Source organism: Schistocerca gregaria, chromosome 6 (genome assembly GCF_023897955.1).
Source record: "Schistocerca gregaria isolate iqSchGreg1 chromosome 6, iqSchGreg1.2, whole genome shotgun sequence".
Taxonomy (NCBI): domain Eukaryota; kingdom Metazoa; phylum Arthropoda; class Insecta; order Orthoptera; family Acrididae; genus Schistocerca; species Schistocerca gregaria.
The window spans coordinates 522538914-522557772 of record NC_064925.1 but is presented as its reverse complement, the minus strand read 5'-3'; the positions used below and the strand labels follow the sequence as shown (position 1 = coordinate 522557772).

Sequence of the window (18859 nt, the reverse complement as noted above, 5' to 3'; positions counted from 1 at the left end):
CCATGCTACTCTATCCTGTGCAAGCTTCTTCATCTCCCAGTACCTACTGCAACCTACATCCTTCTGAATCTGCTTAGTGTAGTCATCTCTTGGTCTCCCTCTATAATTTTTACCCTCCACGCTGCCCTCCAATACTAAATTGGTGATCCCTTGATGCCTCAGAACATGTCCTCCCAACCGATCCCTTCTTCTGGTCAATTTGTGCCACAAACTTATCTTCTTCCCAATCCGATTCAATACTTTCTCATTAGTTATGTGATCTACCCATCTAATCTTCATCATTCTTCTGTAGCACCACATTTCGAAAGCTTCTATTCTCTTCTTGTCCAAACTATTTATCGTCCATGATTCACTTCCATACATGGCTACATTCCATACAAATACTTTAAGAAATGACTTCCTGACACTTAAATCTATACTCGATGTTAACAAACTTCTCTTCTTCAGAAATGCTTACCTTGCCATTGCCATTCTACATTTTAAACCCTCTCTACTTCGACCATCATCAGTTATTTTGCTTCCCAAATAGGAAAACTCCTTCACTACTTTAAATGTCTCACTTCCTAATCTAATTCCGTCAGCATCACCCGACTTAATTCGACTACATTCCATTATCCTCGTTTTGCTTTTGTTGATGGTCATCGTATATCCTCCTTTCAAGACACTATCCATTCCGTTCAACTGCTCTTCCAAGTCCTTTACTGTCTCTGACAGAATTACGATGTCATCGGCGAACCTCAAAGTTTTTATTTCTTCTCCATGGACTTCAATACCTAGTCCGAATTTTTCATTTGTTTTTCTTCACTGCTTGCTCAATATACAGATTGAATAACATCGGGGAGAGGCTACAACCCTGTCTCACTCCTTTCCCAACTACTGCTTCCCTTTATGTCCCTCGACTCTTATAACTGCTATCTGGTTTCTGTACAAATTGTAAATAGCCTTTCGCTCCCTGTATTTTACCCCTGCCACCTTCAGAATTTGAAAGAGAGTATTCCAGTCAACATTGTCAAAAGCTTTCTCTAAGTCTACAAATGCTAGAAACGTAGGTTTGCCCTTCCTTAATCTAGCTTCTAAGATAAGTCGTAGGGTCAGTATTGCCTCACGTGTTCCAACATTTCTATGGAATCCAAACTGATCGTCCCCGGTGTCGGCTTCTACTAGTTTTTCCATTCGTCTGTAAAGAACTCGCGTTAGTATTTTGCAGCTGTGAATTATTAAACTGATAGTTCGGTAATTTTCACATCTGCCAACACCTGCTTTCTTTGGGATTGGAATTATTATATTCTTCTTGAAGTCTGAGGGTATTTCGCCTGTCTCATACATATTGCTCACCAGATGGTAGAGTTTTGTCAGGACTGGCTCTCCCAAGGCTGTCAGTAGTTCCAATGGAATGTTGTCTACTCCAGGGGCCTTGTTTCGACTCAGGTCTATCAGTGCTCTGTCACTCTCTTCACGCAGTATCGTATCTCCTATTTCATCTTCATCTTCTTCCATTTCCATAATATTGTCCTCAAGTACATTGCCCTTGTATAGACCCTCTATATACTCCTTCCACCTTTCTGCTTTCCCTTCTTTGGTTAGAACTGGATTTCCATCTGAGCTCTTAATATTCATACAAGTGGTCCTCTTTTCTCCAAAGGTCTCTTTCATTTTCCTGTAGGCAGTATCTATCTTACCCCTAGTGAGATAAGCCTCTACATCCTTACATTTGTCCTCTATCCATCCCTGCTTAGCCATTTTGCACTTCCTGTCGATGTCATTTTTGAGACGTTTGTATTCCTTTTTGCCTGCTTCATTTCGTGCATTTTTATATTTTCTCCTTTCATCAATAAAATTCAATATTTCTTCTGTTACCCAAGGATTTATACTAGCCCTCGTCTTTTTACCTACTTGATCCTCTGCTGCCTTCACTACTTCATCCCTCAAAGCTACCCATTCTTCTTCTATTGTATTTCTTTCCCCCATTCCTGTCAATTGTTCCCTTATGCTCTCCTTGAAACTTCGTACAACCTCTGGTTCTTTTAGTTTATCCAGGTCCCATCTCCTTAAATTCCAATATATTGTATCCACACATTTAATCAAAATATTAAAATCATAGCCTCAAGGCAAGAATGCATACAGCAAAACAACAATAGACGTCATAAATGGTACAAACCATAGGGCTACGACGTCACATTGCGGAGACAGAACAACAATGGATGCCATAAATGGTACAAACCATAAGGCTATAACGCCACATCACTGAATATTACTAATTTTTTTACTCTTAACAGAAATTGAAACATAAGTCCATAAGCTACAGGAAAAACATGTTAGAACTTGCAGCGCCAAGTAAAAACACGACGACATTCAATGACGTTACAGATAACTTACATCAACTCTGTTATCACATGACATCACCAATAATAAAAGGGTTCAAATGGCCTTGAGCACTATGGGACTTAACAGCTATGATCATCAGTGCCCTAGAACGTAGAACTACTTAAACCTAACTAACCTAAGGACATCACACAACACCCAGTCACCACGGGGTAGAGAAAATCCCTAACCCAGCCAGGAATCAAACCCGGGCGCGGGAAGCGAGAACGCTACCGCACGACCACGAGATGCGGACGTCACCAATAAGACACTTCAGCACCCTTATCACATAACGTCATCTGATGACGTCATCGATAAGACACTTCAGTACCCTTATCAATAACGTCATCATATGACGTCATTCTGACATCACAGATAAGAGCTCGAGGGCCCTAGCCGTGGCTGTGCTTGAACATACATACGCTATCTACTAGCATATCAGGTCGTATCAACAGACTGATTACAGTTTTGCATTCAGGATTCATGGGATAACCACAAGAGCGCTCCTGTTGTCATGCAAAATCGCACCACAGGCCATAACTTCAGGTAGGCCCCGTGTGTCTAGTATGCAGACAGGCTGGGTACAGTTCCTCAACAGGCCTCCTTCTAACCAACACATGGCCATCACTGGCATCGAGACACAACTATCTTTCACCACAAAACACAAAAGATCCACGCCCTGCTTCCCAACGCACTGTCACCTGACACCATTAAAGTCGCAGAGGAATCCACGCTGCAAGTCGTCTGCTACAGATGTGTCCTTGAAGTGACAGACTTGCAACAATTCGTTGTGTCACTGCGGTGCCAACAGCTGCTCAGATGTAGATGCAGTACGGTGCGACAGAGCCATACGTCAAACCTGGTGGTCTTCTTCTCGGTAATGCCACGTGGACTTCCAGAGCCAGGTCATCTTGCGACCGTACATTCTCGTGACCACCTCTGGCAGCAGTCATGTACATTGGCTACATTCCAGACAAGTCTTACTGGATTATCGTAGAAGGAACATCCAGCTTCTCGTAGACCTATCACAAGACCTCGTTCAAACTCAGTGAGGTGTTGATGATGCCGTCTTTGTCGCCTTAAAGGCATTCATGACTAACAACAACTTACCACGTCCAATCTCAAACGTAACTAATGTCCACGACTGTCATAGCGTGTGTGTAAAGCAAAACCTGATTTGAATCCTCGCAGTGGCTGCTAACACTGCCTTTATGCGACTGGTGCGAAATTTGAATAGATGTAATATTTCTGATGTAGGAATATGCCTACCAATTTTCGTTTTATGTCTCACAACTCCTTCCTTCTCCTGCAGTTTTTTCCGGTCGGCTGGTTGGAGTGGTTCAAATGGCTCTGAGCACTATGAGACGACCAACTGAACAATCAACCAAAGGTCGTTCACGCTCCAGTTTCCTTCCGTCGGACAGTACATGTTTGTAGCCAGCGGTCTGTTTGCACCTCGCTGGCGCTCTGTCCCAACTGAACTCTGACAGGCGATGACCGATGACCCAGAACATACTATCGGTCGCTCCAGAGATAGTACTACAGTGCACTTATCGATAAACGCTGCTGCTGCCACAAACGGGCAAGCAAACCAACAACTTAGTGATGCCAGTAAATTGAATTAAAACAAAAAAAGGTGACAGAACCATAAAGACAAGATTATGAGCAATAAACGCGATGACCGAGACCTGTGCACGGCTCAACATTCATGACCGAAAATGATTGAAGTAGCTTTCTAGATGGTGACATGGAGATAGCTAATTCTAGTGTGTGTCGATTTCCGCTGGTCGTTGTGGCCAAGCGGTTCTAGGCGCTTCAGTCCAGAACCGCACGACCGCTACGGTCTCAGGTTCGAATCCTTCCTGGGGCATGAATGTGTGTGATGTCCTTAGCTTAGTTAGGTTTAAGTGCTTCTAAGTTCTAGGGGACTGATGATCTCAGATGTTAAGTCCCTTAGTGCCCTGAGCCATTTGAACCATTTTCTGGTCGGTGTATTTTGTAGCAGGAGAGACAGCGACTTTTTGGGGAGCAAAATAACTGATGATGGTCGAAGTAGAGAAGATATAAAATGTAGACTGGCAATGGCAAGGAAAGCGTTTCTGAAGAAGAGAAATTTGTTAACATCAAGTATAGATTTAAGTGTCAGGAAGTCTTTTCTGAAAGTATTTGTATGGAGTGTAGTCATGTATGGAAGTGAAACATGGACGATAAATAGTTTGGACAAGAAGAGAATAGAAGCTTACGAAATGTGGTGCTACAAAAGAATGCTGAAGATTAGACGGATAGACCACATAACTAACGAGGAGGTATTGAAAAGAACTGGGGAGAAGAGAAATTTGTGGCACAACTTGACCAGAAGAAGGGATCAGTTGGTAGGACATATTCTGACGCATCAAGGGGTAACCAATTTAATAATGGAGGGCAGCATGGAGGGTAAAAAACCGTAGAGGGAGACCAAGAGATGAATACACTAAGCAGATTCAGAAGGATGTAGGCTGCAGAAGGTACTGGGCGATGAAGCAGCTTACACAGGATTGAGTAGCATGGAGAGCTGCATCAAACCAGTCTCAGGACTGAAGACCACAACAACAAATACATTAGGAGGTTGGTTGTGTTGTTAGCCCCAGATAATAATTACATGAAATATTTGTCAGGACCAAGCGAGGTGCCACAGTGGTTAGCACACTGGACTCGCATTCGGGACGACGATGGTTCAATCCCGTGTCTGGCCATCCTGATTTAGGTTTTCTGTGATTTTCCTAAATGCTCCAGGCAAATGCCGGGACGGTTTGTTTGAAAGGGCACAGGCGACTTCCTGCCCCGTACTTCGCTAATCCGATGAGACTGATGACCTTGCCGTTTGGTCTCTTCCCCCCCAAACAGTACAATCCAATCCAAATTTGTCAGGATTCGTAAGCAGTGGGTCACTGAGGTACAGAATACTCAAACAACAAGAAGTAAGTTTAAACAGTTTATTAACAAAATATTGATTATAAAACACACATGCTACGCGGACCCATCATCACTGTGTCTGACATCGTAACACCTCCTATTTATGATAGTATCGAAAGGCTCCATGGTGAGCTAAGAAAAGAGACATATCTGTGCCCGAGGCCATGCTAGACAAATAATAGGTTTCCATCTTTTCTAATACCAAGCAGCATACTGAGGGCCACATCTTCAAGGAATGTAACACAAACAACACATAACCATTGCTAGAAATGTGATCACTGCATTCCATTGATCAGGCAATGTGTAGGCTGCCATGAAGTTGGTGCACATGCACGATCTATTGGAAATTGAAGGCACAATATTATCTCTTGAACAACAGTCCAGTACAAATTCAACTAACCTCTCTAATGAAATTATCATATTACAGAATTTGCAAAGAACCATTACTAACTATACAGTTTTCATTGAACAGATTGCAAAGCAATTTTTCTCACATTTCCACGTAATTCGTAGTGAAACAAACACAAATATCCAAGAACTATTCCAAGGGTTAGATTTAGACACTCTTTTGTTAAAGATTACTGATAGTTTAGCAAATGCTAGAATTGATCCCCTTAACTCAAGGACAGCCTTAGAAAGCATTTCAAATGAATTTTTGAGCAGTGTACTACTACATTTAGGACAATTTTTACAGATCCTACTATCAGTTGAGCGAAAGCTAGAATACTATGATTTATCCTGTTTACTCTTACAATTTATATGCTTACTATAAGTTAACCACCACACACTCCTTAATGATTGAAGATTAATTAACTATCATTGTTTCTATTCACATTGCTAGATCAAAGCACAATTTTGAAATATATAAGATTTATACTTACCCTGTAAAATGGAGACAGGCAGGTATTCATGTAAAGTATGTACTGAATGATTATCTACTGATCAGCAAGTATCGAAGATATTTTGTGTCCCTAAATGAAAATGATTTGCATATGTGTAAACGTAGTCGTAAGTTAATTTGCCCTTAATCGGCAGTATTCTGAGATAGTAGAGTATACAGCTGCGAGGAACAATTGTTTATGAATCGTTCCCCAAGTGATGATTGCCCTAGAATTTTAACGCATATTTATCATCCATTTCTTAAACGATGTACTGAAGGTATAATGTTCCCATTTAACTCCACCCTTGTTGTCACATTTACATGTAAAAATTATGATACACTTGAACTACTCTTTACACCCAAATTGAATAATAGTGGATTAATCTTGAATGCCTCACATTGTGATTTATCATGTGAACTATTTGATATACCTAGTGTATTGCCAATTACATTTCATGCAAATGGACATTTGCCATTAGTGAGAATGTTATCTGTTTATTACAATGATTCATACATATTAACATATGGAAAGTATTCCTTATCAAGTTTTTCTGAAGACAATAATTTAATTAAGGATATTCATGAAAAGGTAATTTCTTCGAATAATGAGTTAAACTTCATTGAAGCAGCAAACAGAATTAAGTCCTTCGATTCATCCAGCAATGTTAATGCATTCTTCATTGTCAGTATTGATTTTATTGCTTTTATTAATTTGTCTTTTGTGAACAGCATTTATCATGTATGAAATTGTCATCCTGAAGGCACATTTCTCTGTACCGAACTTTACTGTGTCTGCAAATGAAATACATGTTGCAATGCCTTCTGATGCCACGAATGGTGAAATAGATTCATAATCCCCAGGAGGTCATTTTGAGCCACCTATGATTGCTCTTCTTCTCTGGGGAGAATGATGTGGGGGGGTCTACGGGATGCACGCAGCCATACGGTATGTAACACGCACTCACCAGCCGACCTGTCTTGGATGCTGACAATTTGCTTGGTCAGTACATGAGTGTCTGGCCGCAGTGCGATGCAGCAGTAAGCCACTGGCCACAGTCTGCAGCACACCGTATTAACTAGCATGGCCTCGGGTGCGAATATGTCTCTTTCCTTAGCTCACCATGGAGCCTTACGATATGACTGTAATTAGGATGTCAGACACAGTGATGATGGGTGCGCATAGTGTGCGTGTTTTATAATCAGCCCTTGTTAATAAAACCGTTTAAAGTTACTTCTCAGTGTTCGCGTATTGCCGTACCTCAAGGACCCACCACTTACAAATCCTGACAAAATATTTGTGTAATCATCATCTGGGGCACCAACACAAACAACCCTTTATAGAATAAAATAACCTCGTACCAGTGTACAAAATTTTTTTATTATTCTTTAAAGTGTAATGCTTATTTTTATGCACAAGTACTCTTTCTTGCCTGTAATTTTTTTGGGTTGTGTCCACTATATTGGACCCATTATTTTGCTTTTTACAATTTTTGTACCAAATTTGTAATTAGCATTGCCAGAATGACAAAGATGCTGCAGCACACAGTTTGAAAACCACAGGCTTAAATTACAATCATTCTTTCACACTGCAGCAGAATGTGTACAGTTTTGAAACTTTCAAGCAGATTAAAACTGTGTTTACCTGAGACTCAAATCTGAAACTTTGCCTTTCACTTAGTCAGTGAGAGCATTGCTTGTGGAAGACAGCGTTCCAGATTTTAGTCCTGGTGCAGCACACACTATCTGCTAGGATATTTCACTAGCTGAAACTATTGCTTGTAGTCCAGCTCCTTGATTTCTTGACAACATACCCACAGGTTGCTGGGTGTGGACGTGGCATCACTGGACGATGTGTACTGGCTGGAGGACTCACGGGCACGCAGCCTGCTGGGCAAGGACTTTGTGGCGTGGGCGGCGGCGCGCCAGGCACTACCCACCTCCAAGGAAGACCTGGCCCGCCTCAAGGCGGACCTCTGGAGCGCTGTCGTCAAGTCCACGCAGCACGAGGATGCCTGGACCTGGGGTATGCTGTGCCTCTCCCCCCTTCGTCCAGATCTCTCACTAATTCAACACCCTCCATCTACATGTACACTCTGTAAGCACACCTTACAGTGTGCGTCAGAGGGTACTTTTGGTACCTCTTCCTTTTTCTCCCTTCCCTGTCCCATTCATGAATCATGCTTGGAAAGGCTTCTTGTCCACAAGCTCTTATTTCTCAGATCTAGTCATGGACGTTTATGGGAGGCAGTGAAATATTGTTTGATTCTTCTTGGAATATATGCCCTTGAAATTTCAACAGAGCTATCTGTGATTCACAATGAGCTTCATGTACTGTCTCTAACTGGAGTTAGTTGAGTATCTCCATAATGCTCTCACATTGGCTATACAATTCCATGATGAAACATGCTTCTTTTCATTGGATTGTCTCTATATCTTCTATTAAACCTACTTGGTTAGCTCCAAGACTGACAAGCAGTGCTCAAGAATCAGTAAAATAAATGTGATGTAAGTGTGTTCTTTTGTGAATGAACCGCTCTTCATTGAAATTCTTCCAATGAATCTCAGGCTCAAACAGTTTTTCCTACAACTGATTTTGTACAGTCTCTACATTTTAAATCACTCCAGATGGTGGTTAGTCCTAAGTAATTTACAGTTGTTACTGTTTTCTATGATTTGACCCATCTGGATAGTCACACACATTAGTGTGCCATTTCCAGGATTGAGGAAGGTTCTGCAGTCCCAGATCAAATCTGCCCAACGGATTAACGATGAGGTGTGCTGGACAGTCCAGACATGGTTTTTCGACAGTTTGTCATATCCAACAAGGTGAATACCAGGCAGATACCCACAGTCTGCCTCATTCACAAATATTTAAAAAAATAAAAAAATAAATAAATCTCTCAGATTCACATGGGATTGCAGTCAATGCATACGGATGAGGTGCACAAATTCTGTCCTGGTGCATGGTGGGGGGGAGGGGGGGGGGGGCAGTAATTTGTGGTGCCAACAGGAAGGCCATTCTACAGCCACTTTCTATAGCTAATAAGGTGACCCCATGCAGACACAGGCTAAGGCCAGGAAAAAGAAGACTGGTTCCAGTTATTTTTTGCTAGTAGCAAAGTTAACACTAATGGATCACTTTACCTATTAGTGCATTATACAGTACATTTATTTACATTCAGATGCAACTGCCAATCTCTTCACTAGTAATCAGTCCTATGCAGGTATTCTTGTATTTCATTACGTAGGCATTTTGACCTTCCCATAGACAACAGCATCATCCGCAAACAGCCTGAAAGAGCTGTCACCATTATCCACCAGATCATTTGCGTGCAATGAAAACAGTGATGGCTGTGTGTACTACTCCTTTGAGTTCAGTTGGGACCTCAAGAATGAGGTTCTCAGTTCTATATGCTAAACAGCTGTGAATTGGCTCAAATTTTGTCTGATACTCTGCAAGTCTGTATTTTGTTCACTAACCAACAGTGCTGATCTGCAACAGAGGAGCAGGACAAAGATGTTAAGATGCTCAACTCCCTCTGACACCTTCTTGTTAATCTTTGTATCCCTTTATCTTCACAACATGTAGGTTCTCCTCCGAGAGACCTGTCCCTGCATTCTAACCTTCTTTAACATGTCCCCCTTTTTCCTCAAATGAAGGAACTAATAGTTCTAAAAGTTGGATTTGGTTTTTTCACTGAGAATAACATTGTTATCATTAGCATTATTCCTGCATAATGATGTAGGCTGTTAAATGATAATGGCAACAATAAATTACCATAGAGATATTGATGAAGCAATATTTGTTGTAGACGTCACTTTACAGAAGAGTGTTTTATTTCTTTGTAATTTATCACTTTTATTCATCATAAATTCTAAGTTCAAATTGAAATACAAATCTGTGAGTGATACGAATGGTGGCTGAGAAGTCCTCAGCCCCTGCAAAAAAAGTTGTCTGTAGTCCTAGTTAATGGCTATTTTTCAGTGAAGTTCCCTCTTAGGGCCAGACATTCTTGTCTCCAGTGCTCTTGTCCCATAATACCCTCCTTACCGAACGTTTCTCCTGCATGGCAAAGAAGTCCTCCACCCCAGCCATGGCAACACCATCTGATTGAAAATGGGTTCCAGCTAGATGTTTCTCGAACTTGGGGAAGAGATGAAAGTCAGAGGGGGCTATATTGAGTGAATAAGGTGGATGCCATTGCAATTCGAAGCCACAGGACATGATGGAAGACATTCAAATGACAGATCTGTGTGCGGGCACATTGTCCTGATGAAAGATTACTCATTTTTGTCAACATCCCAACGTATCTCACTTTGGTGGCCTCCCTCAAATGCATTTTTCGAGCAGTATACTATGTTCTGTTCACTGTTTTTTTTTTTTTTTTTTTTAAAGGTATTCAATCAGGATGATACCTCTCCCTTACAACTGCTACCAGCCTTTGACTGTTAGCAGTCTTGGACTGCATGGAAGATCTTGGACAGAGGTGTTGCCCTGCTTGAATCCTGGGAATCCTCCCCATACATTTCTCCCATGTCATTATTGGATCTGCTGCTCACTTATGACCTTTCTCAGAAGATATCAGATGACTGTATGTTTTCTCTCTTTATCCATTTTTCAATATCAAAAAAAGTCATGAAACATTTGGTGTGAAAACCAGCAAAGTAATGCACTATTAGTTGCTAAACTAACATTCAGCTAGGCCAAGTACTTCATGCTTAGGCTAGAACTTTTCAGTCACCCCTCGTAATATACCAAAGAAATGAAATGTATGCTTTTGGCACTTCATTTATGCAGAATGGTGTTTCTTAATATTCTTACCTTATTTCAGGCGGAATGTTGGTAGTTTCAGTCTCGGTGGCAGGGCTCGTAACATTGGCAGCGATGACGCAGCCTGCCCTGGCACCAGAGGCAAAACACACACTATTGCAGTATGTAACAGGGAAGTACTTGCTGCCTGGAAACTGCAAAGTGAACTTTGAATGGGAGGATCCTCAGAGAGTTGGGGAGACTATGACATTCACTGTAAAGGTGAGCCATAGAAGTAATATTCCATTATTTTTAAAGTATTACTGTTTTAACGTAAATGTAGTTTTATTATTTCATAGCGGTTGGTGCTTTTTAACAGGTGAGTGTCTTATTGTCCTCTAATTTGTAATTTTCCTAGTTCCTTGGCTGTACTGACATTCTCCTCAACTAGCGAAACCTCCCTTTCAGTCAACGAATGTGTACATGTTGCTGGCGAGCTTGTTCTCTCTCTCTCTCTCTCTCTCTCTCTCTCTCTCTCTCTCTCTCTCTCTCTCCCCCTCTCCTCCCACCCCTCCCATGTGTTAAATATTGTCAACCAGATTCATCGACAGTTGTTATGAAAAATTAACTAATTGTGGATAGGTAACCAAGATAAGCTCTGTGCCTTTCTTGAGGTTTGTTTTTCCTGCTAGTTATGATCCTGATCTGTTGTACATGAAGAGTTTTCACTCATATTGTTGTTATCCTGTTTATTTTTAACACTCATTTTTACCCAGTTTTTTGATGTGTGAACATTTGTTTCTATAAACCTGACATTCAACTTCAGTAAATGTCTACCACTGCAAGAAAGAACAATTGTTTGCTTGAAATACACTAATGTTCAGAAGAAAATGAACCCCTTGAATGACTGGAGATATGACGTTCACATTCACAGAACATGTACATTAGTATCTTCTTCAGAAATGATTAGCATTTCAGTCACCTCAGCTCAGCATGTGTCCTGTTGCCTAGTAGGCACAGGGAGCGCCATGAGCCCTGATAACTTGCTCCATGTGTGATGGGATCAACACATATATAATGCTAATGGTGTCCTATGATACATTCATTCATGCTTCATTCACATGGTTCCAAAGTTTGTCTGTGGTGCTTGGCATTGGATCACAGCATTGAATCTGCTTTTTCATCATATCCCACATATATTTGACAGTGACAAGTCTGGTGATCTGGCAGGCCAGCCAGGGTAAAAGGGTGACATCTTGTGACACCAAGAAGGCACATGTTCATGCAGCAACATGTGGTTGTGCATTGTCTTGCTGAAAAATGGCATCTGGGTTGTTGCGCAGAACAGTATGGCTACAGATTGCAGGATGTCATTTACATAGATCGCACTGGTCACAGTGCCCTGAACATGCACCAGCTGTGGTTTGTGGTTGTTCCCAGTAGCACCCCACACCATAAGTCCTTGACTCTATGTCTTGTGCGAATGCAGTCACTGTGATGCCACTCCCCTTGTCTGTGGTGAACCAAAATGCATACATCTCGGGGAGTGGTCTGTGTGGTGTGACCTGACCCATCTTGTTGTGTTCTACAGCCTTCCGTGAAACTTTCGGCACACGTCTGTTGTACTGCCAAAGCACTTCGACCCACATGAGCAGCAATTTCCCTGATGGATGCATTGTATTCTTTCATGCCAATAATGAATCGTCTTTCAGAAGCACTGATTAGGCAGTATGGTTTGCACATACATCTGCGAGGTATCCTGCCCATCTACTCAAGTTGCATTTACCCGTTACCTTTGGTTTACAGCAGCATTGAGTGCCGCAGGTACATTTTACTGGTAGGTGCTGTTGTGCCTCAATATCAGTGTTGACCTTGAATTTTCAGAACAACATGGTTCAAATGCTAATCATTTCTGCAGAATATATTAACATTAATGTACATGTCATGTGAATATGAACGACCTATCTGTAATCATTCAAGGTGGTTTTTTTCCTTTTTTTCCTAATTTTTCTGAGTATGTGTGTAGTTCTCAGAATTCAACTTGTAACACTTTCAGTATCAGTCCATTATGAAACAACTAAGTGCTGAATGTTTGAAAACTACTTAGCAGGCATTGTTAATGAGAATATCAAAGGCAGAGGTCATTTTACTACATGCAATGAATTTGATATGGTGTAGTGTGGGTGTGGGAGAGGAGCTTGCTGAAAGTTGTACTGAACATGATCTTAATTAATCTTTTTAAGAGTGGCATGGGTAGTACCACTATGAGGACTGAAAATGGGTTTGATTTAAATACACGCTGTAACTGTTCTTTGGGATTGGACGTGATGAGTTAATGCAGCAAGAGATATTGCAGTGTAGTTACAAAATCAGAGTCCAAGTGATAGCTGTATTGGAGAATTGCCGTAACTGTGTCTTTAATAATATAATGTGAACTGCCAGATCTGCTTGCCTTACCTGTTAGAGAGCTAACAACAGCTGGCTGTTGAAGGAAGAACTAGAAGCCCCACAAATAATATCACATGCCCATTGCTTATTCCATCTTCATGTCACTGGAATGTTGGGGTATTAGACTTCTAGAAGCTACACAAGGGGTGCCATTTTTTTTGTTGAGCAATGTATCATTAATAATCATTACTGTCTCACTTTTCATTTTTTAGTTTCATGTTGAACATATTCCTTTCAGGAACGATTCTCAAAATTCAAAAGTGACTAGAAGTACAGAGACCACTAGACTTCACTGCAGATCTCAATATAGCATTAGTATAACTGGTACAACTGTTTTGTTCAGATGTAAAGTTTATTTTTATAGGTATTGATTCAAAGTATGTGTTAAGTTTGTAACAATCTAACTTTTCCAACAGTTCTACCAACGCAATGGCCAGCCTTATCCAATATGTGACACAGACAACCTCTTTGTGGAAGTTACCGAGGGTTCTCACCGAGTAGCAACTGTATCACAACTGGGAGGAACAGACCCAAGTGCTGCTAACACAGCTGTTGTCAAATTTACCGTGCGACATGCCGGCCAGTACCGAATAGCGGTGCTCATTGGCAGCTGTCATGTCCAGGGTAGTCCCTTCCTCAAGAATTTCCTGCCAGGTATGCCTACCTTAGATCAGTTAAATAATTCTATTTTTTTTCTTTGAAAAAGCTTTAAAGTATTTTTATAAAAATTACTATTATATTGCATGTTGTTTCATTACAAACAGAATATGTGTTTGGTATGTTATTTCATCTGTGACCAGGTCCGCCCGACCCGCACAAGACAGTGTTTGTGCGACATTCTTCAACAGTTGTTTGTACAGCAGGCATGCCTCACTCTCTTATGATAGAGCCACGTGATGAGTTTGATAACCTATGTGTGTTCGATGCCAGCAGTTTGGGTACAGATGCACCAACAGAAGGTTATGCAATAGCAATAACCCAGGTAAGAATGTTACACTTCCTCCTTAACTGGTTTGTTTTTTTAAAAATACATGTATTTGTTGCACTTCATTCGCAATTTTATTCTATTTATAAGTTTATACCCTTTGCAAATTAGTCTTTATACCTCAACCTTTTTGAAATATGTCTACTTGATGTTTGATTCTTTTTTCTTCATCCCTTAACCTTGCCCTCAAACCCAGATCTCCAACACACTCATTCATTCCTCCACTCTTTGTATTCCATTGATACCACCAAGAAGGATAACATTCAGTGTCGTTGAATGAATCAAGGTATAACTAAAGACAATCAACTCATAGAAATGTAAACTGTCTTCTGTATTAAGAATAATCTATTAGTATACTGCTTAATATCATTTTTGAGTACACCAACTAAAATTAATCTAGTAAACTGTAAAGAAAGCTGCTGCTCCCTCGGTCAGTTTAAGTAGCTGCTGCTTTCCACTTATTTACAGCTTAATATTTAGATGAATACATTGATATTAGTGAAAGAAAATAGTTACCTACATCTGTAACAATAAAACATTATTCACAACACTCTGCTACTTGACAAGGAAATTTGTAATGAACTTGCTACTTATTGTGTAGTTGAAAAGGACATTCAACACTGAAATGTAGATGATTTGTGATACTACTGCTTGCTCGTTTGTTTTAGCCACTGTTTTGTCTTTCTCTTTTTCAGCAAGGTGATGCAGTTACTAACTAGCAAAAACACCCACCTAGTTAGAACGTTCTTTTCAAATAATTTACTGGATGAACAATTGGAAAAAGTTTACAAAAGGCACATAACAAGACCCCCCTGCGAGTCCGGGGAGTAAGAATAGGCCCGAGGTATTCCTGCCTATTGTAAGAGGCAACTAAAAGGAGTTTTACATGTTTCAGCCCTTTATATGATGGTCCCTGTAGGGTTTGACATCTATTCTTCAAAATGTTCCCAAAGAGTGAGCCAATTGGGGAACGGCGCCTTACATGGTGCATAGTGTCCTTTGTGCATTGAGATCTTTAGCCCACTTTCTCGTCATTGCATTTCAGTCCCACTTATTCGCCATCTCTTGGGTGAGGACACCTTCCTGGGTGCATTTTCTACCATGCACTATGCAGTGTCACTTTCTGCGTTGACAATGACCATGGACTTCTTATATCCAGCATGGTAGCCAGTCTGTTGTGGTGGGGCCACCACATACCCTGTTGGTTGTAGCCCCCTGACCACACAGGGATCACTCTGCTGATGCCTGCACCATTAACTCCCCACGTATTCCAAGGGGTAGATGCCCACCCTCCTGGGGCATCGGGACTCCCAGCTATGGCCATCCTGCCAGGTGGCCTCTGCTGTGGCTGGGTGGTGCACGTCGGGAGGCCCCTGGTTGGAGCAGGTGGCATCAGAGTGGATGACACGCGATGAAGCGTAGTTCATCATCTCTTGCTGGTGGTGAAGCACCAGCATTCTCTAAGTGTTCAAGAACACAATTAAATGCACATAAGTACGACCCCAAATCATTCTTCTCCCTGGCCACACCATGGGAGGAACGTCAGGCAAAGGATGGCAGTGGTCTTATTCACCCTGGTACCTTGTGTGTTCGAGAGCTGATGGGGAATCTTTCATGATGATGAATCTTCAGTTTTTTGTTCAGCATTTAGAGGACACATTTGGGGAGGTGGAGGGATTGTCCAAAATGAGATCTAGGTCAGTCTTGATCAAAACAGCATCTTCTGCCCAGTCACGGGCATTACTCGCTTGTGACAAGTTGGGGGATGTTTCTGTTACCATAACGCCACATGAGAGCTTAAATATGGTCCAGGGTATCATATTTCACAGAGACCTTCTTTCGCAGTCTGACTATGAGCTGCATGCCAATTTAGAGCGGCGAGGTGTACAATTCGATCGGCGTGTCCACAGTGGTCCGAGTGATAATCAGGTTGTCACTGGTGTGTACATCTTGGCTTTCAAGGGTGATACATTGCCCTCTGTGATGTAAAGCACTATATTCCTCCCCTGATGTGGTGCTTTAAGTGCTGGAACTTTGGCCATATGTCTTCCTGCTGTACTTCCAGTGTCACATGTCGAGATTGTGGACACCCATCACATCCCAATACTCCATGTGCCCCACCTCCTATCTGTGTCAACTGCGGAGAGCACCATTCACCTTGCTCACTACACTGCAGGATCCTTCAGAAAGAAAGGAAAATCATGGAGTACAAGACCCTGGACCGACTGACCTACACTGAGGCTAAGAGAAAATTTGAATGCCTACATCCTGTATGTATGACTTCGTCTTACGCCACCGCTACAACAGTTCTGGCACCTTCAGCTCCGCCAACCTGTCACGTCCCTCCCTGTTCCTCCCACACCACCTACTTCAGGAGCAATACCCACCCAACCATCAGGGACGTCCGTCCCCACTTCTAAGCCGGAGAAGCGTAAGTCTTCTTTGGCTTCTCTTGCTAGGAAGGGGTCCCTTGGGTCACTCCCTTCCCAGGTATCTGCTAATGGTAAAGATGACACTTGTCACTGGCTGAAGAGCTCAAAAGCAGCTCGTCCTAGGACTTCCCGCTCATCCCCAGTCCCAGAGACTGATCCAGTGAAGGCCACCCAGTGAGGGAAACCAAAGAGCATTGAGATAAATCCAAAAAGAAGACCCATAAGACCAAGGAAATTGTGGTGGCACCCACAGCACCCTACCCACAAGCTCTGTGTCCGCGGATGGGGTGGGGATTCTAGCATCCGCTGAGGACCTAGATCTCGCCAGACCCTCAGACACAATGGATATAGACTGCTCAGGCAGTAAGTTGGTTGGAGTAGGTGACCCTGAGGTGTACACTGCCTCAATGAATGTTCCACGCCTTCCAAGCCACATGATGACGTCATCCTCCAGTGGAATTGCAGCGGTTTTTTCCACCACCTGGCTGAGTTACGGTAGCTGTTAAGCTTTACACTTGCTGTCTGCATTGCCCTCCAGGAAACCTGGTTCCTAGCAATGCAGACCCCTGCCCTCTGTGGCAATAAGGGATATTACAGGAACTGTAGCAACTATTATAGAGTGTCAGGTGGAGTTTGTGTCTGTGTCCTGAACTCAGTATACAGTGAACCTGTGCTCCTTCAAATCCCTCTTGAAGCTGTGGCTGTCAGGAGAAGGACGACGCAGGAAATAACTGTATGCAATGTATATCTTCTTCCAGATGGTGCAGTACCTCTGAATGCATTGGCTGCACTCATTGATCAACTCCCTAAACCTTTCCTACTTTTGGGAGATTTTAACACTCATGACCACTTGTGGGGCATCACAGTTCTTACTGGCTGAGGCAGAGATGTAGAAAATTTACTTTCACAACTCGACCTCTGCCTCTTAAATACTGGGGCTGCCACATGTTTCAGTGTGGCACATGGCACATATTTGGCCATTGATCTCTCAGTTTTCAGTCCTGGCCTTCTCCCATCTATCCACTGAAGAGCACATGACGACCTGTGTGGTAGTGACCACTTCCCCATCTTCCTGTCACTGCCCCGGCGTCAGGCCCGTGGATGCCTGCCCAGATGGGCTTTAAATGAGGTGGACTGGGAAACTTTGACCTCTGTGTAACCATTGAATCTGCCCCACATGGTAACATCGATGTGGTGGTTGGTCAGGTAACAACAACGATCGTTTCTGTGGCAGAAAATGTGATCCTTCGTTCTTTAGGGTGCCCCGGCAAAAGACAGACCCTTGGTGGTCGCCGGAAGTCACTGAGTCAATTAAAAACTGTCGGCAAGCACTACAGTGACATAAGCGGCACCTGACAGCCTTTAAACAGGTCCGTGCACCTTATCAAGCGATGGAAGCGGGGGTGTTGGGAGAGGTACGTGTCGACCATTGGGTGCCCAAGTCTGGGCAAAGATCAAACAAGTTCTTGGGTACCAGACCTCAGCTGGTGTTCCTGGTGTTAACATTAATGGTATGTTATCTACCAATGCAAATGTGATTGATGAGCACTTTGCTGATCATTTTGCTTGCGCCTCTGTGTTGGAGATTTAACCCCCAGCCTTTCACACTTAAACGGTGGATGGAAGGGAACATGATTTCATTCACTACACACCACAGTGAACCCTATATTGTCCCATTTGCAAAGTGGAAGCTCCTCAGTGCCGTTGCATGTTGCCTCGACACAGCTCTTGGGCTGGACCAGATCCACAGTTAGATGATTAAACATCTCTCACCTGACTACAAGCAGCATCTCCTTGTCGTCTTCAACCGCATCTGGTGCGATGGCATCTTTCCATCGCAATGGTATGAGAGCACTGTCATTCTGGTGCTCAAACCCAGTAAGAACCTGCTTGACATGGATAGCTATCGGCCCATAAGCCTCACCAACATTCTTTGTAAGCTGCTGGAACGTTTGGTGTGTTGGCAGTTGAGTTGGGTCCTGGAGTCACGTAGCCTCCTGGTCCCATATCTGCGAGGCTTCCGGCAGGGTCACTCTACCACTGATAATCTG

General features: G+C 42.5%; 1 protein-coding gene across 7 annotated transcripts in view; it reads left to right on the top strand.

Annotated features, from left to right (window-relative positions):
- LOC126277953 (apoptosis-resistant E3 ubiquitin protein ligase 1) overlaps positions 1-18859 on the top strand; it is a 616553-nt gene that overhangs the window by 493799 nt on the left and 103895 nt on the right. For all 7 annotated transcript variants that reach the window (XR_007550627.1, XR_007550628.1, XR_007550629.1 and 4 more), the window contains exons 3-6: positions 8011-8216; positions 11026-11225; positions 13808-14045; positions 14192-14373. Coding sequence is in view for 4 of the 7 variants with exons in the window: in XM_049977563.1 (XP_049833520.1) it covers positions 8011-8216; positions 11026-11225; positions 13808-14045; positions 14192-14373 (826 nt within the window). In the remaining 3 variants the exon portion in view is untranslated. The remainder of the gene's footprint in view (positions 1-8010; positions 8217-11025; positions 11226-13807; positions 14046-14191; positions 14374-18859) is intronic.